We start from the raw sequence: 26,186 nt of genomic DNA, 5'->3' as shown, positions 1-26,186 counted from the left end.
GCACCCCCACGTCGCTGGTGTGGCCCCAAGAGGACAGCCACAGTCGGGGCTAGACCCCCGTGTGGGGCAATCTGTGCGTCCTGCTCCTTATTAACTCAGCTTCCTAAACCTGTTTGTCTGAGGTTACTGCCTGGCTCGCGGTTGGCAGCTGTCCCTGGCACACACGACTAGTTTCTTAGCCAGACACCCAACTGACCTGGCTCCCGGCACGGCCACCACCCAGTCCTGCGCCCAAGGCCAGTGGGGGGTTGAGTGCTAACAGACTTCAGTTCCACCTGGTGGCCAACAACCCGGCCCCTTTATTTCCCACTGCACCACCTGAAAGGGTCAATACCAGGCACAGCGGGGTCCCCTGACCCCCTTCGGAACCCAGGTCCCTTCCCATGTCCAGGGGGTGGTCACTGCTCCACGGGATGGCTGTTAAGTATTCTGAGCCCCATTCCCCCTCCCCAGGCCGGCGGATCTTCTCCAGGGCCCATGTTCTGTGGCCCCACTGCCAAGCCTTGGCCTCCGGGGGTTCCCCTGCTGGGGATGCCCCCTGCCCGAGGGCCCTTGGTGACCCTCCTTCACAGGCGGTTCTCGGCGAGAACACCCAGTCCACGGGGTTCTGCCTCGCTTTGCCTTTAGCCTTATGGGCGCTGTGAGTTCTGTCCAGCTCTATGGCCAGACTGCGGACCCCGTAGCGGGGCATCGGTGGATCGAAAAGACAGTGACTGAGTCAGAAGAAAGCGTGGCTTTGGCGGCGGCAGCATGGCCGGCGTTTGTCCTGGGGTAGGTGGGACCCTCTGGGTGGGCCCCATGTCACCTTGGGCAAGTAGCCTAGCGTCTCCGGGGGTCAGAGACCTATGTGGCCCACAATACGGGGTGTGGCCGGGGTGGAGGGAGAAGGGATTCGGGGCTGCTCTGGAGAGGATCTGCTCGGTAGGCCTGGGAGGAACCCCTCTGCTGGCGGGGCGGGGAGGGAAGGGGGGGCTCCCGGGGGCATGGCCTCCCTTGAGGCTGCAGAGCCAGGGGGAAAGCGGCCACGGGGTGGGAGTCCCAGGGGAGGGGGCAGGAGGGCCACAGTCCCTCCCTCGCCCGAGGCTCCCGGTTCTCCAAGGGCTGCTCTTGCGGGCCCCCCTCTGTCCCCTGGGAAGCCCGGGCAGAAACCCGAGACTGAGCCTCGGCCTCGGTTCCGGCTGTTCAGGCTGCGGTGGGGCCCAGGCCTCTCCCTCCGGCCCTCTCCCTCCGGCCCTCTCCCTCCGGCCCTCTCCCTCCGGCCCTCCCCCTCCTCCTCCTCCTCCTCCTCCTCCTCCTCCTCCACCTCCTTCTCCTCCTCCTCCAGAGCCAGCCCCACGTTGCCATGGGGACGGCAGACCAGGCAGGTCCTCCACCCACCTGGCCCGGGGCTGCCCCAGGCTCACACACCTGGTCAGCTCTGAGCCCGGGAGGGGCGGGGCCTGGAGGGCCCCTGCTGCTTTCGTTTTGAGGGCACCCCTTCCCCTTCCTCACCCCCACTCCGCCTCGGACCCCACTTTCTGGGAAACCCTGTGGCCGTTTCCTCTGACCTCTGTTAACCCGGAGTCCATGGCCCACAGAGGGAGGCCGACTTCCGCCTCTGACCTGAGGCTTCCTGCCCGGCACATACCTCCGCCCAGAGGGCTGGCTGAGCACCCTTCTCTGGACTCCCCACCTTCCAGAAGGTTCCGGGCCCCCTCTGCCCACATCCCTCCTGCCGCACCGTGTCCCGGACTATGGCCACAGGAAGTCCACTGGTCCGGGCAGGGAGGCTGGGACACAGATGCTCTGCCTCTTGGTCCATCAAACTGGGGTAGGGTTTAGGGCTGAGCCAGGCTCTACACCCTCGGCATCGTCCCCGGGGCGCTGTGGGGGTGGAGCAGCACCCCCAGCCCCACCCCCTCGATGCCAGGAGCTCCCCAGTGTGACCACCACAGACGTCCCAGACATGGCCCAGTGTCCCCTGGGGGCAGGGTTGCCCTAGGTGAGACCCCTGGGGTGCCGCACACATTTGGATACACACACTGAGGGACATCTGGCTGGCTCTGTCGGTGGAGTGCGTGACTCTTGACCTCGTGAGCTTGAGCCCCACCTAGAGCTTACTTAAAAATAAACAGATAAACACACAGTGGGAGGGAGAGAGGGGGTGACTCATAGACACCGAGGTCACCCTGGTTTGTACCCTGGGGGCTTTACTCTGGGGTCCAGCATGAGCAGGGGCTGGACTCAATTTCTTTTCCAAATAATTAACACAGGGTCTCTCCCCCGCCACCGCCCCGCTGCAGCCATTCGGGATCCTTCTCTGCGGGGCATCCAGGGCGCTGTGGGGGACTGAGCAGCCTCTCCGGCCCCCACCCACCGAATGCCAGGAGCACCCCCAGTGTGACCACAGACATCTCAGACATGGCCCTGTGTCCCCAGGTTGAGACCCAGCGGGCTGACAGCCGGTGCAGACAGAGAGCAGAGCGGGCTTGGGCCTGTGCTGCCCAACGCGGCCCCTGGCCCCGGGGACACGGCCACGCTGGGTTGAGGTGTGCTGTGAGGGCAAAAGACACGCCGGATTCCAAAGGCTCCGTGCAAGAAGAAACAAAGAACGTAAAAGACCACACTGCTAATTTCTCCTATTGCTTACAAGGTGAAAGGGTAGTGTTTCGCCTCTGTTGGGATGGATAAAACATGCCATCACGTTACCTTCCCCTGTGTCTTTCCCCGTTTTGCAGCGCCGGGAGGTGACACTGGCGCCGGCACGCCGCGCCGGGTGGTGACCTGGGCTGGGTCTGCAGGCTTGTGCCCTGCACTCCGCCCGGGCCACCCCGCCGCGCTTGCTGCGGGAAGGGAATGCGGGGGGGCTTTCCTGGGGGAGGGGGTGCGCCACCCGGCCGTCGGGTGAGCCGCTCAGGGCTCTGCGGCACCAACGGTGCGGAAGGGAACCAGCCGGGGACGGGGCCTCCGCTCCGGGCACGCAGGGAACAGGAGGAAGAAAGCCGGCGCACGACACTCGGGGTCTTCTCCCAAACCAAGCGCGGGAACAAAAAAGCGAAGACAACACAAAAGAACCCAACCAACGCGCAAGATCCCAAAGCTCTCATGCCTTTCCTGACTGATTTTGTTTGGACAGAGTGGTCAGAAAGATGGGGTGTCCGGGGTCACAGGTGTCGTGTCTGCAGGGGCCCCCGAACACGGAGGCGGGGTCTTCAGGCTCCCGTACTTGGTGGCATCGGGATTCTTCAAGAGGAGCCAAGAAACCTCAACACGGCCACACAAAACGCTCTGTTATCTCCTGAGGGCCACCTGCTGCCTGACCCCCATGTCAGGAGACCCCCAAACCAACAGCTCCCACGCAACTCATGAGGAGCCTGCCCCCTCGCAATAGAGCCTGTCAGCAGGTCTGTCGGGCCGACGGGAGGGCTGGGTGTGTGCAGGGGACGGCGGTGCAGGGGAGACACTGGGAGGTGCCGGCCTAAGGGCCCCAAGGCTCTGGTGAGCTCCTGGCTTCCTAGGAGCCTGGTCTGGGACAGACAAGAAGAGAAAGAGTCCACTTCTCTGTGCTGCGGCCCTGGGACACGGTGCAGTGGGGGCCGTACCCCGATTCCAAATCCTCCCCGAGCCCTCAGGACCCAGGCACCGTGGTCTCTTACTCCTTGAAAATGGCAGCCCGTTACTGGAGGCTCGGCGGCCGTGGCGTGTGCAGGACAGGCCCCAAGATGCGGCCCGTCATGGTGGCCCGCGCCGGGCCCCGCCACCCAGACGCTGACCCACCTTCCCGGCCCCATAGAGCGACAGCTGCGGACTTCGGGGTATCTGCTTTATTCTCAATGGGTGAGACTTTGGGGACTAGGAAGTGGTGGAAACCCAGGAAGCCGGTGGAAGGAGGCAGCAACTCGTCTCCTCTTTGGCATCCACAGGAAAAAGCACAGGAGACTGGGAGGGCAGCCTCCAGAAACCCAGGGCTGGCCGCCTGCCGCGCCCGCAGAGCAGCCGGGCCCCAGGACCCGCTGCAGCGTCCAGGGGGCGCTCACAGCCCCGCCATCTTCAGAGCTGGGGGGAAGCCTCAGAGGCGGCCCGACCCTGGGTCCTGGGCCAAGTGCGCATCCAGATGGACATGAGAACTGGGACCACCTCACCCTCACCGTTTCCTTTCCCAGCAGCTGGCGCTGACCTGCCGGGGGGCCTGAGGGACGTGCCCCGGGCAGTCACTTCTGATTCTCTGCGGAAGCAGAGGTGACACGAAGAGCCACCTGCCTGCGTCTGCCAGCCTGGAGGCGTGGGGACAGCACAGGCCCTTCTGCTGGATCTGCAGGGCTTCTCGACCACACTGACAGCCTGGAAGCCCACTGCTCTCTTTCTGCCAAGTGTCAGCTCAGCAACTGCCACCAGGAGTTAGATGTGTCTGGCCCCTGCAGCACAGGAGGGGATGAGCAGGTCCCTCCTGGGGGTAGGCCACAGGCTACTGAGCACAGGCGGGTCAGTGGCGTGACATGAGGGAGGGAGGGAGTGGACCCCATATACCACCAGTGGGCCCTGGGGACCACCTCCAGGGGTGAACGTCGGGTGCCACGCAAGGGATGACATAGGAGCGTGGGGCGGCGGCACCTCCCTTTCTTTTGCTGAAAGACACCAAGGTCTAGAGGTTCCCTGAGGCTCCATCCCCAGTTGCTGGTGTCCCCCCCCAACCGCCCCTCTGCCCCAGGTGGGCGGTGGGCTCGGGGCTGGGACTGCCAGCCCCCCCCCCCGCCCCCCGAACAAACAGAACAAGAAGTACAATGGGCACAGTTTGCTTTTTCTTTCCCTGTTTTGTTTTAAACCTAAGAAGCAGGTCCGAGAAGACCCCGCGAGCAGCGTCACCCTCCCCGGGGACCGGAGGCTCAATGTCCACCGCGGGGTGTGCGGGCAGCTCCGCGGAAGGCGGAGGGAGAGGCGGGCCGGGCCGGGGGAGAGGAGGCCCTGGCCTGTCCTGGGCAGGAGGGGCGGGGCACGGGTGGGACGGCGGGCAGGTCACCCATGGGACCCCATCACACGGCAGTGCGCGTGGGTGTGCTGGGCTGGTTCAGCCGCAGCGTTTTACACAACCAGCCGGCAAAATCCACTTCTTCCACCTCGGACCGCTTGATGAAGGTGTGGCTCTGCAAGGGGAGGAGAAGCGCATCAGGAAGGAGGGAGGCCCGGCAGGCCAAACGGCGCTAAGCCTGAGTGGGAGGCGATGCTGCGCTCACCAGACCCAGGTCACCACCCAGCCCCGCCGGTGCAGGGGCCGGTCACACTCTGGGGGGCTGAGCAGTGTCCCCAGCCCCCACCCCCTCGACCCCTCGACGCCCAGAGCACCCCCGCCGTGAAGCCCGCAGACGTCCCCAGACACCGCCCTGTGTCCCCTGGGGACAGAGTTGCCCCTGGGTGAGAACATCGGATCTGGAATGAGAGAAGCCTCCGTGAGGACAGGAAGTCCCCGACTCGTTCCGTCTGATGTGGCAGCCACTGGCCACGTGAGGCTCCTGAGCCTCGGATGTCGGCTCCTGGGGCTGAAGAAGAGAAGCGCACGTTCCGTTTCAAGTAACTGAGATCAGCACACGGCTGGCGGTTCCCGTTCGGGATGGCACAGCAACAGAGGTTCCTGGTTGAAGGCTGGGGGCCGTGAGCAACACTACCCCCACAGGGTGTGCGGGGGAGGGGCGGTCCTGGGGGGTCGGGGTGCACGGGAGGAGGCCTGGGCCCACACAAGATGCCCAGGCGGGGGGGCAGGAGACGCCATCCCAAGGAGACAACCTTCCCAAGAGTCGGCACAGGCTTGGGGGCGACAGGACGGAGGGCCAGACTCCCACGGTCTGGGGCAGCAGGCCCCACAGAAAGCAGTTTAAGTGGGGCAGAGACCTGGGGGCCCCCCGGGGACCTCAACATCAAGGAGCTTGTCTAGGTCACAGATCTGTGCATCTTACACCCAACACGCATTTGCGACATCGCACGAACACTCTCCACGGCAGACACAACAAAGACTCTCCAAGAACGAGGGCGGGCAGACCCTTCCCACATGGTGCTCTCGGCGCCCAGGACCGGGACACGCTGGCTGTCACCAAAACTAACAGGCAGGGCTGCGTGAGGCGCTGAGGCGGAGACCCCAAGATGGGGACAAGCCAGCCGAGAGCGGCAAGGGACGTGTCCCCCAGGGAGCAGGCCTGTCCTTCGCAAAGGCCCTGAGGTGGAGGCTCTTTGGAGGAGGCAGGAAGGCCGTGGCCCCCTTAATGGAAAGGCTGAGTTCTGACAACGAATAGAGGCTCGAGTTCTGCCGCTTGCATGCCCGAGACAAAGGACCGGCGCCCGTGACTGTCACGGTCTCATGTCGTGGAGGGGTGTGAAGGGTGGGCTGCCGCAGGCATGGCAGGGGTGTGGGGGGACGAGAGCCGGCAGTGGAGGGGGCTGAATGCGCCAGTGGCCTTGCAGCCCTGTCCCCAGCCTGCTAGAGGTAGGGGAGTCTTGACGCCCACCTTGGTTCTCAGGGACATCAGACAGCGTGGACATACAAGGGGGCTAGTAAGCCCGGGTCTTCCCAGCCTGTGGGGCCCTACCACTCTCAGTAACACCCCTGACCACGGGCATGGATGGGCCATCCCGTGCCTCCACGAGCCGCGGGCACCACGGCTGCTCTAGATCCTCCCCACTAACGGAGCCAGGAGACCACAGACGCGCTCTGGTGGGACACGCGACCCAGGACGGCAGAGCCGGCTCGACGGCTGGCTGGGGTCTCCCTGAGGTGAGCCCGTGCCCCTGTCATCACCTACCATGAGCATCTTCAGATCCGCTCGCTCTGCTGGGTTCTTTATTAGGCTGGAGAGGAAGACAGAGGGTGGGGGAGACAAGGCAGGGCAGTTAGCCAGCGGCCACGGGAACTTGGGTTTTGAGCTGTGATCGGTCAGCCCCGTCCCTGCGCCTGGCCTGAGGCTGGATGCAGCAAGGAACGGAACCCGCTCTGCTGTCCCTCGGGTGTAAGGGCAGGCCCCTGGGGAGGGAAGGGTAAGGGTCTGAGACCAGGACAAGAGAGAGGGGGAAATGCTGAGGGGACCTGCTGGCCACTGCCCGGTCTGAGGCACAGCACAACCGCACTGCTAACAACCCCTAACCTGGGAGTCTGGATGTCAAAATGGAACTTTTTCCTTCAAAAAAGCAGAACTGCCCCTAAAGACAGTTGCTCAAATCGGCCTGAGGCCAAACGGTGGCTGTTCAGAACCAAAAGAAAATGAGAGGGCTAGAGAAACATTCACGTGGATCCCTGGATTCGGGCCAGTGGCTGTGCAAAGGGCCAGTGGCGCAGGTCTGCTGCTGTGTGTGATGTGCTCCCCAGGCCAACTCCACCCGCCCTGACGTGCAGCACGGCCCTCAAGGTGAGGGGTGGCCCCGGCCCCTCCTGTTGCAGAGCCTGTGCGCCCCAGGCCCTGCTGACACATCAAGAGCAGCTGACCGCTTGCCAGAACCCGACTTGGAAGCCTTGTTGGGAAGCTGGTGGGTTACAGGGCTTGAGGGCTTAGGAAACTGGGACACGGGCTGGCGGAAGGCAAGGCAGGAATCCTGGTTTGTTCTGGCCTTGGGGACAGGATGGGGACAGCAGCTGGACACTGCAACTCAGTAACCTTGGAAAGGGAACCTACTGGGTTCTCATGTGAGCTCCAGGTGCCCCCAGATGCCGTCGATCCTGGCAGAGGGGCCCAGCCCAGGACCAGGAAGGAAGTGTGCATCTGGGCCGGCGGCCAGGGTGTGGGCAGCCGTCCCGGGAGGCAGGCGGGGCCTCTGACGGCCTGGCAACCCACCCTGGGGCCACCCTGAGACTGTGGCACCTTACCATTTATTTACAAACTCCTGGAAGTCCTGCGTGAAGACGCCGCTGGGCAGCTTAGGAGGTGGCTGTGGGAGAGAGCAGAGATGCGGGTCGGATGCTCGAGGATGGTTCTGGAATCACGGGGAGGTGCTTCATGGCCCTGAACCCGTGAGAACAGCACTTTTTGGGGATCCTCAGAAGGCATCTCTCCTGGCCCCAGTCCCTTCACCTTGCTGGAGGGGGAGCCCCCCCCCACCCCACGCCCGCCTTCTGGCAGCTTCCCCACAGGCCCTGCCACCCGCCCTGCCAACTTGGTCAGACCCTTCTGGTGTTCTCTTTGGAAAGCTCTGGTTTTGGGATCACAGCTGGTTCCAGGGGGGAGTAGAACAGGGCCCATCCATTTCCAGCTGGGGGTCCAGATCCTCGGGGGGAGGGGTGCAGGGTGGGGCAGCAGGTTCCAGAAGCCCAAGGAGCCTGGCCCCATATATATGTGCCAGGATGGGGATAGCTGTGTGCAGGGTCAAGCCCCCGTCAGGGCAGGCAGTGGGCAGGTGGCCTGGTGAAACCCACGGGGCCTTCCTCCACGCAGGGGTCGGGGGTGCTGGCAGGCTCCCGGGAGGAGGTGCTTGCTGGGCCTAGGTGTGGCTGCCAGGTGCAGGGCGAGCTGTGTCACCAGAGCCAGCCCGTCCTGTTCTGTCATCGCCAGCCCCACTCCGAGCCACTCACCCCAACACTCAACCCTATACCAAGCCAGTGCCACAGGCCACCCGGCCACCCCATTTCCCTGCCCTGACTCTGAGGGGCCCCAAAAGCACACTTTGGCCCACAGAAGGCCCAGGAACGGTGACCCAGCCAGGCAGGGAGGGTGGGTTTCAGGGTCAGGTCCCGCTCTGCCCCTTTCCAGCTGCAGGCCCAAGGAGGCTGGTCCCATCCCTGTACAACCACGACGGAAACAGTCCCATTACCTGCTCACACAGTGGTGAGGCAGATCGGGACGGGGGTGCTGGGCCTTCCGTGCCTCTTCCCCTGAACTTTCCCCGAGGAAGTGGATCACTCATGACTGCACAGGCAGGGACTCCGAGATGCGCAGAGAGCTCCCAGGGGCAGCTCCGGGGCCTGGGCACTTGGCTACAGCCTTGGGGGGTGTCTTTACCCACACCCACACCGGCACGTAATCTCCTCTCAGGACGTGGCAGACTCATGAGGTATGGCAGGAAGGCTATGCACTTCTACCCCGATAACTGACCACTGAAAAGAGGTCCCTGCCCTGCCCCCCACTCCTCCCCAACAGAATCGAGTCTGCGTGAATTCCCTTCCCTTGGGTAACGAATTCCAAGTCCAATGGCTTAATCCGCCGTCGTGAAGACGGGCCAGAGGGGCCTCCGGTACACACCTCGTTCACAATATAGTCCAGCAGCTCGAAGATGGCCATGGCCGGCCGGCTGTCCGTCCCGTGACCTGCTCGGGCAGACAGAGACAGGGGTGAGGCGGGCGTCAGCTGGGTACCCTTCCCCCGACACTGGCCTAAACCAGGGGAGGCGCCCTGGTGGGGTCCTTGCTGCTGAGCTCGCTTTCTTGGGAAAGCAGCTTCTCTGCGAGCCTCCGCCGAATTAACAAAACAAAACAAAACAAAGCAAAACGCCAACGTGAACAGGGGCATTTTTTGAGAAATCACACATTTGGCACGGGGCTGCTTCCAGGCTGTGCCAAAGTCACAACCCCTGCTTTCTGGCGCACAGGCAGGGTGTGGGGGGTGGTGCTGACCAGTAGCAAGGACAGCAGCGTGACCTTGCACAGAGCTGCGGGTGAAGGCAGCATCAGGCCCCAAATGCTGCCCAGAATGGACAACCGGCTGGGGGTAGCTGACCCTTGTCTTTGACCCAGCTGGCCAGGGCCGGGTTTGGCAGCTGGACTTTCGCCTTCTTTCCCCTGTCCTGGAATGGGCACGCGGGCCGGGGCTGGGGGAGGGGCTGGCAGGCCAAGGTGGCCTGGCATGGCCCGCCGCTCCTCCCTGCTGGGACGGGGCCCCAGCTGAAGGCCCGCGATGCCATCTGGGAGCTGGTGCTGGGAGGGCCAGGGCCAGGGCCCGGGGACACAGATGGGGGCGGGGGGTTCTCCCCTTGGAGAAAATCAAGACACCCCAGCGATGTGGGTCTGGCACCAGGAAAGGAGGAGCTGAGCTTGAAAATACTGTGAAAGCTGCCACTTGACGGCCCATGTCCATCAGCAGCGAAGACACACAACATGGGCCATCACAAGCAGGGATACGTGGCCTCGGCCATGAGCAGGAGCGAGTTACCCCCACGCGCGGCCCCGGGGACAGACCCCGAGCCCACGACGCTCAGGGAGGGAACCAGACACGGAAGGCGGCGCGGGGTGTGAGTCCACGTGGGTGACACGTCCGGAACAGGCTCATCCACGGACGGGAAGGGGGCTCGTCGGGGCTGGGGAGGGGGATGCAGATGGGGAAGGGGCTTCTTTTTGGGGTGACAAGACTGTTCCGGAACTAGGTAGTGGTTATGCTGGCACAACCTTATGAAGATACAAAATTCCACTGATTTGTACACCTTCAACAAGGGAGCCCCGTACAGCTGAAGTCTATCTCAATAAAGCTGGTATCATACAAACGCAACCCACCCGCACTCAGCTGCACACCCCTTCAGACTCACTCAACTCCCTTCCTGTCACTTGACTTAAAAAACAGAAATCACCAGAGTCCTAAGTGCTGCTTCCTAATTAAGCTGCGTCCGCCGTAACCCTTCCCCCCTCGCCACCTCCAGAATGGTCAAAGGGTCAGCCTGAACCCCTCTGGCATGGGGGCGCCCCCCACCTCCCAGGGGCCTGCTGCTGGCCCGGAAAGTCTCCTGGGAGCCCAGCTGTCCCCCAGAGCCCCCCAGCCTCTTGTTCCCTCCCACACTGTGTATCAGGACTGAATCTGACAGGCCACCCAAGGAAATTCTGAGTTATTACTTTCAGTTTCTGAAAGGCCCAGCCCAAATGCAGCAGAACATTTGCTGCCGAGTCCAGGCGGTGGGCACACAGGTGGCTCGCTGGGCAATCGTGGCAGGCCTTTTACTACGTTTGAACATTTTTGTGATGAAATGCTGGAAAACCCACCCAACCAGCGGCTTGGCTGAGGAGTTTGTTTCGAGAACAACCCGCCCCCCCCGGTCCCCCAGCTGGCTACAACCCACACAGCTGCCCTGGATGGCAGTGGCCTGGGGAGCTGTCCCCAGAAGCCTTGGGACCATCTGTGGACCACTGAGCGCAGTTACCGTGACCCAGGGGGACAGGTGGTGCTGACGGGGGCCAGAGGGGAGGCAGCTGCCACCCCCGGGTGCGGCTCTCCCCGCATGCGGATCACGGCCTGTCCCAGCCCAAAGTTCCAGAGTCAGGCCGTACCGCTGATGGGGCGTCCAGGGGGTCTCGGCCGTGGTGAGATGCTGTGAGGCTCTCCTTCTACCCCGTCCACCACGGGCCGGCCAAATATGGCCTCTAGCTCCTTGGCGTCTGGCGGGGGGATGGGGTACCTTCCGATGGACAGCTCCACCAGGGACAGGCCCATGCTCCAGATGTCCGACTGCACCGAGTAGTGCGTGCCCTGCAGCCGCTCTGGCTGTCGGCGAGAGAGAGCAGAGAGACGCCCCGAGGGACGCTGGGGCCCGGGAGCACTGACGGGGTTCCCCCCACAGCCCCACCTGGGCCCCAGGCCACCCTCCAAAGACCCAGCACCTCCGTCTCCTCCCTGCCCCTGCTGCGGGACCACCATGTCCTAGCCAGTGCTGACAACAGTGCTCAACACCCAAATTGGCCCAGGAGGCAGCGGGGTGCCTCCGTTTCCATGACGATCCCAAGACTAGCTTCCCAGAGTCTGCTCCTGAGATCACCCAGACGCTTCCTGAGATATCGGGGGGGGGGGGGTAGTTTCTTGGCTCAGAGGTTGACTACCTGCTCCCCTGGACTAGTCTCTTCCTGCTAGAGGGAAGCCACCGGGCGGGCATTTGCAGAGAACACCCTGAGCAAGGAGACAGCCGCAACTAGAATCTGGACGGAAAGGAGAAACCGAGTGGAAACAGAAAGTGTGCTATGGAGAACCGCAGGCCTTGGAAAAGCTTCTGGAACACGGAACAGCTGACAGGACGGGGGAGGGCACAGATGCCCTCACGCCCAATGGACTTACAGACATGTAGGACCGAGTTCCCACGAAGGAGTTGGCCATGGAGTCGATGAGCTGCCCGCTCACCCCAAAATCGCACAGCTTAATCTCCCCTCGGGAGTTGACGAGGATGTTGGAAGGTTTCACGTCTGAGGGCACAGCCAGTGGCAGGTGAGGGGGGCCTGGCCTGCCCGCCAGCCCTGCCCGACCCCCAGACGCCCCCATCCAGCTCACCTCGGTGCATGATCTGGTGCTTTTCCCGGAGATACGCCAATCCCCGGAGAACCTGCAGGGGAGCCCCAGGGAGGGGTCAGCAGGGCAGTGCCGTGGGCGGACCTGAGGGGCCGCTCATCTGGGACAAGCTCAGGGAGCCCACATTGAGGGCCAGGGGCAAGTGAGAAGAATGGCAGGGACGGCCACACCATCCTAGGCCAGTGGGCAGATGCCCGGCTCACCCGCCCTCACCACCCTGCCCTGAAGGTCACACAGGCCCGGTGGGCATTGGCTGGTGAGTGCTTCTGTGCTGGGTTTACGTGGAGGCCCCGCAGACGGATGGCTGTTTCACCAAGGCTGGGACCCTGCCACTCGGGCCCCGGGCACCCCCCACACCTGTATAGGGCAGGGAAGCATCACTCCTGTCTTATGGGCCACGAGATGCCACGTGCCAGGCCTGCAGCTGGCAGAGATGGGCATGGGCTGCTCCGACCCTGGCCATGTGAACGGGGCGGGGTAAGAACAAACCCGGCAGAGCACAGGGCCAGGAGCCTGTGCCTGCACCCCCAGTGTGCGTGGCCTGAGGGGGCTGGAGCCACTTACCGCAATGCTGACCTTCCCCAAGATCTCCTCAGGAATTCTCTTGGCTTCTTTCAACACCTGATCCAGAGAGCCACCATCCTAGGGTCGCCACAGAAGAGAAAAAGCAAGCCGTGCTAAGCAGTTGGCCGGACAGTGCCTGCAGGGCACAGGAGGGCTCCCAGAGGGACACCGGGGCAGCAGGTATAAAAGCGAAGCACTTCCCCGCTTCCTGACAAGCTGCAGCTCAATTTCCTCCACAGGAAACGGAGGCCAGACCACAGCCAAACGCAACCCGCTGGCCCAGAGCAGGGCCTCCTTTGGGCCCTGCCACCTCTGGGGCCTCCGGACAGCCCATCCAGTAAGGAAGGAATAAGGGCACTAGCATGCTCCCTCGGCAGCCCGGCCTTCCGGGAAGCCAGGCCCGGGACTCAGCCGGCCCCTTCCCCGGGTTGCCACGGCAGCAGCGGGACGAGCGGAACTGCTGGGCCTGCAACCAGAGCAACCGCGAAGCCTGCTTCTGGGGCCTGGGTTCTACTCCTGCCAGCCTGCAGCAGCCCCATCACACCAGGGATGGAGAGCCCAGAGGCGCCAGGGCAGGAGAACGCAGGCCGAGCCGCTGCTGCCCACTGCTCCCCACTCCCCTGCCCCTGGCCCCGAGGTCCTGTGCTCGCCACCATGCACTGGCGCGTCCTGCCAAGGATGGGACGCAGGTCCTCCCGGTCAGCTCCCCACCCCAGGCCTGGCCTCAAATCCACAGGTCGCCTGACAGCAAACCTGGAGACCGACCCAGGCCAGGGTCCCCGCCGGGCCCCCTGGGACGCTAGGTGGACACACTGAACTGAACCTCGGAGCAAGTGCTTTCTCTCCTGTGCTGCTCCAGGCCACCTAGAGCCACACGGCTTCGGCCGCCAGAGGAGAGGGGAGGGGGCCGGGGAGGTGGGGGGGAAGCCTGCAGTCCCAGGGATGCCGGGGCCTCCTGTCTCAGCACTTCTGCCCCAGCCTTGCTCAGTTAGAAAGGCCGTGGGTGGGGAGTTCTAGAAAACCCAACACCCTGTGAAGCTTCTACAACCTGCACGTGACTCTGGATTAGCTCCAGACTGAGGGTGCGGGACTGAGCACAGAGGGTGGCTGTGCCCAAGGAGAAAAGCACGGGACCAGCATTCCTGGCTCTGCCCAGCTTCGCCTGTAGGACCAGGGGAAATGCCTTCTATTCTCGTTTCTGTATCACCCAACCTTAAAAGAATACAAAAAAACCTTTTTATTTTATTATTTATTTATCTGAGAGAGTGAGAATGGAGAGAGAGCACATGAGAGGGGGGAGGGTCAGAGAGAGAAGCAGGCTCCCTGCTGAGCAGGGAGCCCGATGTGGGACTCGATCCCGGGACTCCAGGATCATGACCTGAGCCAAAGGCAGTCGCTTAACCAAATGAGCCACGCAGGCGCCCCCAAAAAATCTTTTTAAACTATGACCCTGCTTCCCAACACAGCTCCTTTCGTTCTGAACGTTTATGGAGCTGTGACAGGTTTATATGTGAGGATGTCCGGGGGGAGCATCCACAGAGGCCACGATAGGCCAGGCCTTGTGTGGGGCTCCTCGGTGAGTGGACAGTTCTGTTCTCTCTCTCCGGCTGGCTCTGCCCCACCCCACCCCTCGTGCCGACCACAGATGTCCCCAAACGTGGCCCAGCGTCCCCTGAGGCAGGATCACTTCCAGATGAGACCCCGTGGTCCACGCTAAGAAGAGCATAAAATGCTCAAGTCAAATCGACAGGAAGTGGTACAGGAGATAGCACACAACTGGGTCCCTCTGACCCCAAATCTCACACCCTGTGCAGCGTCACATGCTTTCATTTTGTGTATGTGTTCTAAATATTCTGGAAATTGTGCTTTTATTAAGTTAAGTGGTACATGAATACCGTTTTATAAAAAAACTCAACTGCAGGGGCACCTGGGTAGCTCAGTCGGTGAAGCATCCGACTCTTGGTTTTGGCTCGGGTCATGATCTCAGGGTCATAGGATCAAGCCCCTCACTGGGCTCTGTGTTCAGCACGGAGTCAGCTTGAGACTCTCCCTCTGCCCCTTCCCCTGTTCACTCTCTCTCTCTCTCTCTCTCTCTCAAAACAAAAACAACTATAGGTAAGTAACACTCTCATCTCCCAAAAATTCCACTTGCCTCCCCTGAAGTGTGACTTCCAGATCCTTCTGTGTGTTTGCATATGCATCCATATGCACTGGGAAATACAGAGTTTAAAAAATATATCTAAGTGGGCTCACATTATGCATATTTTCTCCTCGGGGATTTTCTCCCTCGGCACATACACACCATCTCGTTTCTCCACTGCCAAGTGGCCCGGTACAGCTCTCTCTCCCTTACCAGCAGATGTGTGATTTTTCACTATTACAGAACAAGGAGGCGTGTGCTTCAGATATGACTAGATCCCAAGAAATACCAACAGGTGCCTGTGAATGGTCAGTAAGCTGCCCCCCCAGATGACCACTGTCTGCAAGGTCCGTGCCTGCGGTTGCCCCAGTGATAGCCCCAGGCCCCGGGGAAACCACCGCCCGCTCTAAGCGCCAGACGCTGGCCCAGTGAGTTCACCCTCCTGTGCTGAGTCTGGGCTGCTCATCACCAACTCAGGGTCTTTGCTTGCAAGCCGGGGCTGGAATCGACCAGTCAGAAACAAGGGCCAATTCACACCCAAACCTGCACAGAGATGAAGTCTCACCCTCTGCTCGCTGCTCCAGATGCCGCAGGAAGACTGGCTTCCCCCACCCCAGCCCCAGGAGTCAGGCACTGGCACCCCTCAGCTCTACAGGTGGAGGGGGGAGAACCTGGTCCCAAGTCACACCACTAGGAGGTTAGCGGTGGAGTACACGCCTGACCCCAGGGTGTCCCCCACTACGGCACGCGAACGAATGTTGCAGAAATGTCACGCATGCACGCACGCACAGGAATGCCCTGGGCACGGGGCACAGTTCTGGAGCGGATTATGTGACGTGGAAACACTGTGAAGGGCGGTGGGGCGGGGGCTACCTCCCCCTTCCGGTACTTTTACATCATTTTATTCTCCTCGCCCCTTCCTTGCCCACAGCGCCCCCTCCTGCAGGCTCATTGCTAACTTGAGAACAGCGGAGCTGGAGCTCGGTGCTGGGGGAGCACAGGTGCACACCTCACCTGACGGTCGCCAGGGCACTACTCCCTCACTCCGCTGCCCTTCTACGCCCGGCACAAAAAGCACACCAAAAAATCCAACCAGGAATTTGCAGAGGATGAGCACAATAAACCACTGGGATCATCTCCCCCCGCATCAGTGTAGCTCGCTCCTCATGCTGAAAACCTCTGCTTCAAGTTCACTGAGAACAAAATCAGAAGGTGAGCCAGCCTGTGACGCTCCCCCTCCTCCAAGAGTGCAAGCACCGCCTTCAGGGAGAACAGGGAGAACAGGGAGAGGAGGTGGAGGGACTCCCTGCATGGCAGTGAGTGCCGGGCAGCCGGCGGGTCCCACTTCCGTCTCCCTTTGCAGGGGAGGACAGGCTGCGGTGGGGCGCCGCCGGGCGGGGGGCCTGGGCCCAGGTAGGGGCAGGGGGGGGGCGGGAAGCACCTTCTCCAGGGCACGGCGACACCGCCACGCGGCTGCTCTTGGTGCATTCCTCACAGGCGCTTGCTCAAATTCACTTCCTGCCTCCGTTACAAAATCGTCAGTGGGGACAGCGCTGCGCCTGCGAGGCGTAACCGAAGCTGCTGGGCCTAAGGCCACCGCATCCTGGTTTTGCAAGGGCCCCGAAGGGCCTGAGCCTGGACAGCCGGGCGGCAGGCAGCCCCGTACCCGACGAATCAGGCTCGGCGCGGGGTCGGCGGCATTTCCTCCCAGGGCCCTCAGCTCTGACCACTTCTGCTTTCACTGTCCCCGATCCCACCCATTTCTGAGGTTCAAGACCAGAATTTCTTAACAAGGGGGCTCATCGGAACCAACCATGGTGGTTTGAAACAAGATCGGTTCCTGTGTTCCACCCCAGAGCATCTGATTCCACAAACCTGAGCTGGGCTGCAAAGCCGGGCCTCGCCTCGAACAGAGCACCCAGATCGCTTCTCTCTGCTCAGGGGGTGCTTGGGAAGCAGCCACCCAAGTCTCCGCCACACAGGCCCTCGGGCCCAGCAATTCCCCCTTTGGGACCTTATCCCACCTCTGGCCCAAGGACATTTCTCCCGCTGTCGCTCCCCACAGGTCAGAAACAACCTGTGTCCACCACCAAGACAGCGTTCGATAAACTACCTCACAGGCCCTCGCCGTGGCTGGAACATGGGACAGTGGGGAAAATGACGCCAGCTCCCTGCACGCCAGCAGGGAACGGCTTCCACCACGTATCGGGGAGAGGCCAGCCTGGGCGAGAACTCCCGCCGTTCGCTAAGCATCTTGTGCTTAGAGAACCAAGGGATCTACGGGCACACGCCTGCACAGCACGGAGTATCTCCAGAAGGACCCCTTGGAAACAAGTGTGCTTTGCATCTGAGGACGCGGGCTCAGACAGGGGGGCAGGGAGCGCACTCACCATGTGCTCCATGCAGATGCTGATCTCACCGTCGCTGTAGAAGGCCCCGTAGAAGCCCACAATGTACGGAGAGTTACACTCGTGCAGCACCTGCAGCTCACGGATGATCTGGTTCCGGATGGCCGGCTTGATTTCCAGGTGGATTAGCTGCAGGGGAAAGCAAAGGGCGCTCACAACCAGGCCTCTGAGGGGCCCAGAAGGAGGGGCCTTTGGCCCCCTGCCCCGGATGTGCACACGACAGCATTCAAAACTGTGCAATCCACTCCTAGGCATTTACTTAGAGGGGAAAAAAAAAACATGTCTACACACAAGCTTGCACGCCTGTGTTCACACAACAGGACTCACGATTGCCAAAGCATGGAAGCCACCTAAGTGTCCACCCAAAGGTGAACAGATAAACATGCACCCACACACACAGAGGCACGCTACTCCGCCAGGAACAGGAGCAAGGCGTTCTTAAGAAGAATTCTCTTCCCATCCAACTGTACAAAGTACCGCCTTTCCCAGGACCTAGACCAGGGATGCCCATGACCTCGCCCCTCTCAGTGGGGGTCTGCTTCTGGAACCCTTCCCCCTCCGGGCTGGAGACGACACAGAGAGAGCCTCAGACCACCACCCGAGGAGGCTCCTGGCTCCCCTTAGACCTGAGTTCAAGTCAGTAGCCGTGGGTCGTCACCCACGGCATCACGACGTTCAGATGGGAAGACACCCGAGGACTGCCTGGAGAGATGCAGGACACAGGTGACAAAGTGCCAAGAGCAATGCCCAACAGGAAAGAGTTGAGGCCGGGGCTCCACGTCCTGGCCACTTAGAATCTCAGTTGCTCCGACCATTGCAACACGACAAGAAAAAGGTGATTTCTACCCACCTGTCAGATCAAGGGTGTCTGAACCTGTCGCCACAGAGCCTACATTTCATCGGAACCCTGTGATGGGGAGAGGGAATGGCAAAGACTTGCTCGGAGTGGATGCACGCCTGGCAGGACACGTGGGAGTTGGCCAGACGGATACGGTGGGGGTGGGTGTTCCGGGGGGGGGGGGGTGCAAAGTGCTGACTGAGGGCACCAAGGCACGAAGGGGCATGTGCCAAGTTCAGGGAGGCACAGGGTATGTGTGCGGAGCAACACCCGCTCCCCAGTGACCCTGCCACCTTGGGAACTGCGGTGGGTCCTGGTGGGATGGTGCCCGGGGCTTCTCGCCACTCCCAGCAAAGCTTCATGCCTCCCCCTGCAAAGGCAAGCTCTGGCCACGGGTTCCAGGCCCCGTACTCCCCCCAGCGCCACCCCCAGCAGGACCCAGGGACGCTCTCTCCTTTGGTGGAACCACACCTGTGACGTGATGCCCAACAAGCACACACGTGAGAGGCTGGGTCTGAAAATGAAGTGTTGCGGTCTATGTGGAAGGCAGGAGGTCTGCTCTCAAAAGCCCAGAGAGGATTCACTGAGACCAACAGATGGACCATGGAGGGTGATGGAGGCCAGCACCAGCCAGGAGAAATACAATCAGGCCTCATGTTTAATTTTAAATCCTCTAGCTGCCGCATTACAAAAGTACAAAGAAACAGATGAAATGACCATTTTTACGTATTTTAACTCAATGCAGTATATCAAAAAATTACTTTCAACATGTAATCCATGTAAAAATATGAATGAGATTGCCCCATGCTGAGCCCTTGAAATCTGGCATATTTCTTTGCACGAACAGCACATCTCAGCTGGACTGACCCCATCTCAAGGGCTCTGTGTCCAGAGCTGACCAGGGCAGCCGCCGTGGACACTGCAGCTCTCGACCCAAGAACTTCAGAAGAGCCACAGATGAGTGACCGAGCTGGGGAGCGAGAACCCTACAGGCTTCACACAAAGGAAGGGGTGGACAAAGGTGGGCAGCACTGGACAGAAACCCAGAGGTCACCGGAGCCCGGAGTTGGGGCCTTCCACATGAAGTAAGGCCACAGGAAGTCAGAGGCTTTTGGGGAAGATGCAGTAGGGAGGACGCAGGAGCTCACGGGCCCCTTGTATCCGGGCCTGTAGAGCGAGCCTTCCAGATCACTGAGGAGCCACGCTGAGAGCATACGGAGAAAGCAGGCACGGGAAGCAAGGGCACATTTCTGAGCATGCATGGTCACACCTCACCCTGACAACAGCCCTTGCGGGGATCTACCCCACTGCACTGATGAGCAGCTTCAGGTTCTGAGAGGCTCAATCCTGTTTCCAGGGGCACATGCTGCTGAGCAGTCAAGTCCGTGTCGGGGCCGGGCTCCCAGATCACCAAAACCCACGCTCTCTCCACGCCACCACCTTAGGGTTATGCACACTCCAGGAGCTGCTTACATAGGGATGGTGCGAGGCATTCGAACCCAACACCAAGCCCATCTAGGAGTTTAAGGCGATTTCTACGGCAGAATGGGGGTGCGGGGAGTACACACAAGAGAAAGAGGAAAATAAATTCTGGAGGTGAAACAATGACATCTTCCATCACGTCAGGACCAACTGCAAAGGGCAGACCTGAGAGGGTTCGAACCCAATTCAGACGCTGACCCACCTTGGCCTGTTTCCTCATGTGTAAAATGGAGCTGTTGCTCAACTGAAACCAGAACACGACACCGGCTCTGACACGGGGCAGTCACGTGAAGGACGGCCGAAGGACCATGACGTGGCCTTGCAGAGTCACAGACCTCCATCAGAGGCAAGCAAGCCCTCGGGGCCCACACAAACGCGAGGCCCAAACATGCTCCTCCCGCAAGTCCAGGGGAGTCGAGGAAGGCACGTGCCTAACACACACGCTAACTTCATCATATGGCTCTCCTGGCCCGAGCAACGCAGAGGTTTTGCTCTTCGGGCTCTCAGAAGGATGCAAGAGGAGTCAGAACGCCACGCATGAGTCAAGAACACGCTTACCATCACGTGCAACTGTAAAAATTGAGACCAGTTCACTTGGGGCTTACATAACTGGTCGCCCTGCTCTCCCGGCAGGTCATACTGGTTAGGAAAATCCTCTGCCGATCGAAGGGGCTACAGGGATGCTGGCAACAAAGGGTGCTCGCCCGCGGGGAAGCCCCACCCCAGCCCCTAGTTTCCAGCCCTGTGGCAGGCTGAATTTGGAGATCTGGTGAGCTTAAGTACTTGGAAAGCACGGAATCCATACGCGGCACCTGGGAATTCAGAGTCCACCCAGGGTAGTAGGGAGAAGGACCGAGGCTGGTTTCCCCAAAACCACTTTGCCACATCAATTTCCCATTGGTGCCCGCAGCTGAATAAAGACAAACTGGCCTCGCGGGTGAACTGGCATTCTAGCTAGACTGAAAGGAGCCCTTGACTCCTGGGGACCGGCGCGAGCTCCGGGGCCATCACCGAGTCACAGCCCGGAGCCACACGACGGCCGGGTGGCCGGCCTTCTTATTCAGCGCGCTCACCAGATGCTTGGGAGCACAGCTGCACCCTGTGCCCACTGTCCGGGGTGTGCGGCCGCTCAGGGCTCACACCACGGGGGAGCTCACCACCTACAGAGAACCAGACTGGACGTCCTTCTCCCCCCAGATCTCAGACCTACTTTCCTGGAGCTTTTTACTTTGAAAGACTTACGGAAGCTCGGGAAAGCTCTAGCACCAGCAGTGCCCTGTGCAGCCTCCACTCACTGCCCACGGTGGTGTCTCCTGTGGCTGAGGGACGGTGTGAAACCTGGAAACCTGCATCGGGCCGGCACCGTGACCGCCCGGCACCACTCATCTGGGCGCCCAACCTCATTCATACCCTCAGATCTGGCTCCAAAGGCTTCCACCAAAGTTGCGGAGCAGCTCCCGGAGTCATGCTTACAAGGCGCAACCGTGCTCCCCGCCCCAACCCCACCAGGTGACGGCTCAGCTGGCTTGGGGACGCTCCGAGGTCCCTGACGCCGACCTGGGTCAGCGCTCCGTTTGCAGCCCCCCTCCTGCCCCGCCATCCTCGGAATCTCACGTCTGCCTTTCCAGTCCCTGTTCACGAGGTGACGGCAGACCCGAGATGTCCGGGGCAGCTCCGGGGCAGCCAAGGCTGCCCGTGGTGCGGGAACAGAGCCAGGGCTCGGAGGGCAGGCAGGGCTCTGGGGGCAGAAGTAGTTACAACGCGGAGAGCCAGCACAGCGCTCCCGCAAAAGGCAGGGCAGCGCCCTCCACCCGGGCGTGGGGTGGCCGGCTTTCCGAGCACACAGAGTGGGGACTACAGGGGAAGGGGCTTCCAGAAGAGCCGGCTCTCCGTGCCCGAGAGAACACGCCTGTAGGAGCCGAGTAATTTGTCACATAAGGTTCCCTGGTTGTGTCTGGGAGCCACTATCCCCAAAGGGTCACATCCTCTTCTCTACCCGTCCATGTGTGAGGGAGGCTTCTCGACCGCTTAGCTGGGAGCCCGGGTGAGGAAGCCAGTCCAGAACAGTCAGGATGTTTCTGAGAATGGGAGTTTAAGCCCTGGAGGGCAGAGGTCGGCGACGGAAGGGAAGAGCTGCTCGAGGCAGACGGGCCCTGCCATGTCTTAACCAGAGGCCGGCTCTCCCTGAGGACAGGGTGAGTGCTGAGCGCTCGGAGCCCAGAGGCGTATCAGAAAGCAGAGGCCTGCACCTTTCAAACCTCTCTGCCATTTCCGGGGGGGCCTGTCTCATCACACACCGCGGCAGGGCCCAGGGATGGAGCGCCCGCCCTCACCGACAGCCTCTCACCTTTCTCGCCATGATGAGGCCGGAAGGTCTGTGCTGGACCTTGGTGACCACCCCACCGTTCCCGGCTCCCAGCTCCGAGATTCGTTCGAAGTCATCGTCCTTGAGTTCCCCGACCTTGGCCTTCTGGGTGAGGAAGGCTTCCAGTCGCTTCTTCTGCTGCTCGTCGAGTTCTAGCTCTGCTAGCTTCTTCTGGAGGTCCACCAAGTTTGCTCTGCAAAGACCCCAAGGGCAAGGGCTAGTGAAGAATGTGCAGGCTGGACCCGGCCAAGCTTATAGGGAGGCCGCTGTGTGCCAGGCCCCAGGTGTGTCGCTGCAAGGACACGGGGATGGATCAGACACCAGCCCCTCCCTCAGGACTGGCTCTGGTTCAGTGGTGCGAGTCTCAGACCCAGGAGCCCCTCTTCCTGACACGAGGACTCCAGACCACGTTGGAAGGAGATGCGGGAACGGGGGGCGGGGGGGGGGGGGGATGCTGAGCCACAGATCAGGTGAGTGAAGGCTCAGGCCGGGACTGAGGAGCAAACTTGTTCTGAGTGGTCTCAGGGCCAAGAGCAAGAACCAGCGGGCAGAAAACAGAAATTGCAGGATGTGTGCCTTTAATGCACATGAATGACGCATGAGCACTTGAGGGGAAATGAAGAGGGGCAGAAAGCAAACAGTGCAGACATTTCCAGGGCATGCTGCTCAGCCAGCATACTCTTATGATATGACTCTAAACATTAAGCATTTATATGCACAGACATTCCTGGAGCCAGTCATTAAAAAAACCAACCAGGGGCGCCTGGGTGGCGCAGTCAGTTAAGTGTCTGATTCTTGATTTTGGCTCAGGTCATGATTTTGGGTCATGAGATCAAGCCGAGTCAGGCTCCATGCTCAGTGCGGTGTCTGCTTGGGGTTCTCTCCCTCCCTCTCCACCCCCACTCTCTTGTGCTCTCTCTCAAATGTTTTTTTCTTTTTTTTTTAAAGATTTCATTATTTGACAGAGAGAGACACAGCAAGAGAGGGAAATAAGCAGGGGGAGTGGGAGAGGGAGAAGCAGGCTTCCCGCAGGGCAGGGAGCCCGATGTGGGGCTCAATCCCAGGACCCTGGGATCACGACCTGAGCCGAAGGCAGACACTTAACCGACTGAGCCACCCAGGTGCCCCTCAAATAAATAAATCTTAAAAAAAAAAAAAAAAAACCCACCCAACCATGTAAACTGCACTTTATTGGGTGATTCGAGGAATTTCCCAAGGAATTTTGATAGTAAGCTATTTTCACTAACGCCTTGACTTTGAACCAAATCCTGGAGTCAAAAGCAGCTCCCCATAACAGGCGGGCAGACATTAGCTCAATGCACACAAGGACTAACCCAGTGCTGTCCAAAAGAAATAGTATAAAAGTTACGTGTGTAATTAAAATTTTTCTAGCCATGTTAAAAAAAAAATATCAGGTGAAATTAATTTTATCATATTCAACTTAACCCATCAAAAATATAAATTTCAGTATGAAATCAGAAAAAACAAATTAATGAATATTTTCCTTTTTCTTCATATGAAGTCTTTGGAATCTGGAATGCATATTATCCTTCCAGCTCCCCTGAATTTGGACCGGCTAGCCACATTTCAAGCACTGGCAGTGGCCACGGGACCACAGAGGGTGGGTAGCTAAGAAAAGTCTCTAAAGGACCTTGGGTGATCCCCAGCCACCAATTTCTGAGGGCATTTAAGCCCAGGCTGACCCCCAACCCGGGGGAAGACGTGGTGGGGGGATTCAAGCAGGGAATGAAGGGGGAGACTGGAGCTCTCTCAGGAACCTCCCAATCCTCAAATTTGACTGTAACTAGGCTAGAACTTAGAGGCTTGAGCAAAGGGGCACTGGCTGGGAAGGAGATGAGGAAAGTCATCTGAGCTGCTACAGCAAAGTTGCTAGAAGGCAGGGGGCTAGGTGCCACTTCCTGAGCACATATCAGGGCTTTACAAACCCCACTTTGTTTCACTCTCAAGATCTTCCTGGGACGTGGGTATCTTGTAGTCCCAGCCCACGCAGGAGGGAACAGGCTCAGAGAGGTTAAGTAACTTGCCTGTGGGTCACAATGGAAGGAAGTGGCAGTGCCTGGAATCAAACCTGCATCCTCCCGCACCGCAAAGCCCTGCTCATCATGGCATGATGCTGAGCCAGGACTGTGGGCCTACTATGTGCTCCCTGAATGCCTGGTTAACAGAGACCTGGATGAGGAAGGGACAGAGGAGGGAAGGCAAAGGAGGTGGCTTTTGAGGCCAGACTCCGCAAAGTCGTCTTCGCACTGCCCTATGAGCTCGAAAATGTGTTCTGGAGTCAGCTGATTAATCCCCTTTAAATGTAATAGCGACCCAGCTGTGGTTATAAAAAAAAACCCTGGAATTCCAATGGCTGGCTTTCTCTGCAGGGGGAATTCTGGAAGGGATGGAAATCAGAAACCACGTAAAAGAAAGGAGAGAGAATGAAGGAGGCGCTCTCCTGAGAAGAATAGGCAGCAGACTTTTGGAAATAAGGAACACATCCCCATGTTGAGCTGCCTGCTCAGAGAAAGACGTCAACTCACACACACAGGCATCAGACTCTCTGGCTGGGGGCGCAGGAGCCATGTCCCCTGAGAGGCACCACACAGGCTGCTCCCCATCACACCTGGTTCTCAGGGGGTCACACCACAAGCACAGCAAACAGACCCCAGCCAGGGGCCTCTGGAACCGTCCTGCTCCTCTTTAGCATGGGGAACAGGAGTGGGGAGGTCACAAGGACTTCTTCTGTGGCCAAGGGGTCACCCTCGCTTGACCTCGCAAGCATGTGCCCCTCCCACAATATGATGCCGCCCATCTGGAGACCCCACTGTCCCAGATGCTCCTTTCTGTCCCTTCCCCCCAAGTCCTCCTGTCTGCTTCGGTGCCTGCGGCTCCAGCCCCTAGAGGCTCCTTCTCCTCCTCCCCACCAGAATCCTGCAGTTGACCTCACTACTCAAGGGCCGCGCCTGGCCCTGTCCCCTCAGAGACCCCTCAACCAGTCTTCTCCCCTCAGGGGGTCCTGGCTCATCTTACCCTTCAGGGAGCCCTCAACCACCCTTCCCCTGGAGGGAAACTTCCCCCCATTCCTCTCCTCCCAGGAACCCCTTCACCCCATTCTTTGGTATGCAAGGACCTCCACCATCTACCTCACTCCTCAGGGACCCCCCCCAACTCCAATTTCACTACTCAGGGCCCCATACCGCATCTTCTCCCTCGGGGACCTCCTCCTGCCTTGATTCACCGCTCAGACTCCTTGCCCCATCCTCTGTGGGCAGGAACCCTCCCTCAACTCCATTTCACTCCTCAAGACCTCCCACCCCATCCTCTCCACTCAGGGACCCTCTCCTGACCTCGGTCCTCAGGGTCCCACACCCCATGCTCTCCACTCACGGCCCCCCTCCCCTCAACCTCACTACTGAGAGCCCCACACCCCATCCTCTCCACTCAGGGGACCCCCCCCCCCACCGACCTCACTGTTCAGGGCCCCACACCGCATCCTCTCCATTCAGGGACTCCCACCCCATCTTCACTCAGGGCCTTTCTGCCCCATCCTCTTCACTGAGGGACCCCCCTGCCCCGACCTCACTGCTCAGGGACCCGCACCACATCCTCTCCATTCAGGGACCTCCTTCCCCCATCTTGCTACTCAGCGCCCCACAACCCATCCTCTCCACTTAGGGACCTCCTCCCCTGTCCTCATCACTCAGGGAACTCCCACCCCATCTTCTCCTTTCAGGTCCCCCCCTTCTACGGACCTCACTACTCAGGGACCCCCTCCCCTTCCTCACCCCGGCCAAGCCCGGCCCACTCACTCGGAGGCGCCCTCGCTGGTGGGGGACGGGCCCTCGGCGATGGCGGGGTTGATGGTGAGCGCCGGCAGCACCGGCTTCCTCCGGGCCAGCATCGGGGCTCCGCGGGCCGGCGGCGGCGGCACCTCTAACCGGGGCCCATAGGGGGCGGGCCGGGAGCGGGCGGCGCCGACGCGAGCCCGGGGCTGCGGCCGCGGCCTAGGCGGGCGCCCGGGTGGTGAGTGAGAGCGTCGCTGCGGACCCGGGCCGAGGGCCGCCGAGGTGCCCCGGGGCTGAGGCCGAGGAGCCGCCGCCGCCGCCGCCGCCGCAGAAAAGGCCCGTCCGAGGCTGACGCTGCAGCCGGAGCCCGGGAGGCCGCGGGCAGGGAGGGG

At 60.6% G+C, this 26,186-nt stretch overlaps 1 protein-coding gene and 1 long non-coding RNA gene across 10 annotated transcripts in view; one reads left to right on the top strand and one right to left on the bottom strand.

The window, feature by feature from the left end:
- Positions 1-4,767, top strand: part of LOC114226332 (uncharacterized) — a 7,838-nt gene extending 3,071 nt beyond the window's left edge. For 5 of the 8 annotated variants that reach the window (XR_015766691.1, XR_015766695.1, XR_015766694.1 and 2 more), the window contains exons 4-5: positions 454-771; positions 2,419-2,687. This is a non-coding gene — a long non-coding RNA (uncharacterized LOC114226332). Of the gene's footprint in view, positions 1-453; positions 772-2,252; positions 3,384-3,497 lie in introns of those variants that run through there. The other 3 variants (XR_003612724.2, XR_003612723.2, XR_015766696.1) reach the window with 3 other exon arrangements.
- MAP2K2 (mitogen-activated protein kinase kinase 2) lies at positions 4,757-26,186 on the bottom strand. 2 transcript variants are annotated; one of them, XM_028126392.2, is made up of 11 exons: positions 25,819-26,183; positions 21,986-22,196; positions 17,301-17,447; positions 12,771-12,848; positions 12,189-12,240; positions 11,979-12,103; positions 11,201-11,414; positions 9,192-9,256; positions 7,823-7,884; positions 6,768-6,813; positions 4,757-5,120 (listed from the first exon to the last, which is right to left on the bottom strand). In XM_028126392.2, the coding sequence occupies exons 1-11, from the start codon at positions 25,908-25,910 to the stop codon at positions 5,010-5,012; spliced, it is 1,203 nt and encodes a 400-aa protein (XP_027982193.1). In that variant the 5' UTR covers positions 25,911-26,183; the 3' UTR covers positions 4,757-5,009. The 2 variants fall into 2 exon arrangements, 1 of the variants encoding a protein (XP_027982193.1); XR_003612722.2 differs by having other exon boundaries at positions 5,075-5,120; positions 7,823-7,958; positions 25,819-26,186.

The sequence above is a fragment of the Eumetopias jubatus genome, unplaced genomic scaffold, assembly GCF_037043125.1.
Source record: "Eumetopias jubatus isolate StellerSeaLion01/CBP00866 unplaced genomic scaffold, mEumJub1_p1.0 scaffold_1, whole genome shotgun sequence".
Taxonomy (NCBI): Eukaryota; Metazoa; Chordata; class Mammalia; order Carnivora; family Otariidae; genus Eumetopias; species Eumetopias jubatus.
This window is presented reverse-complemented; position numbering and strand designations above follow the sequence as displayed.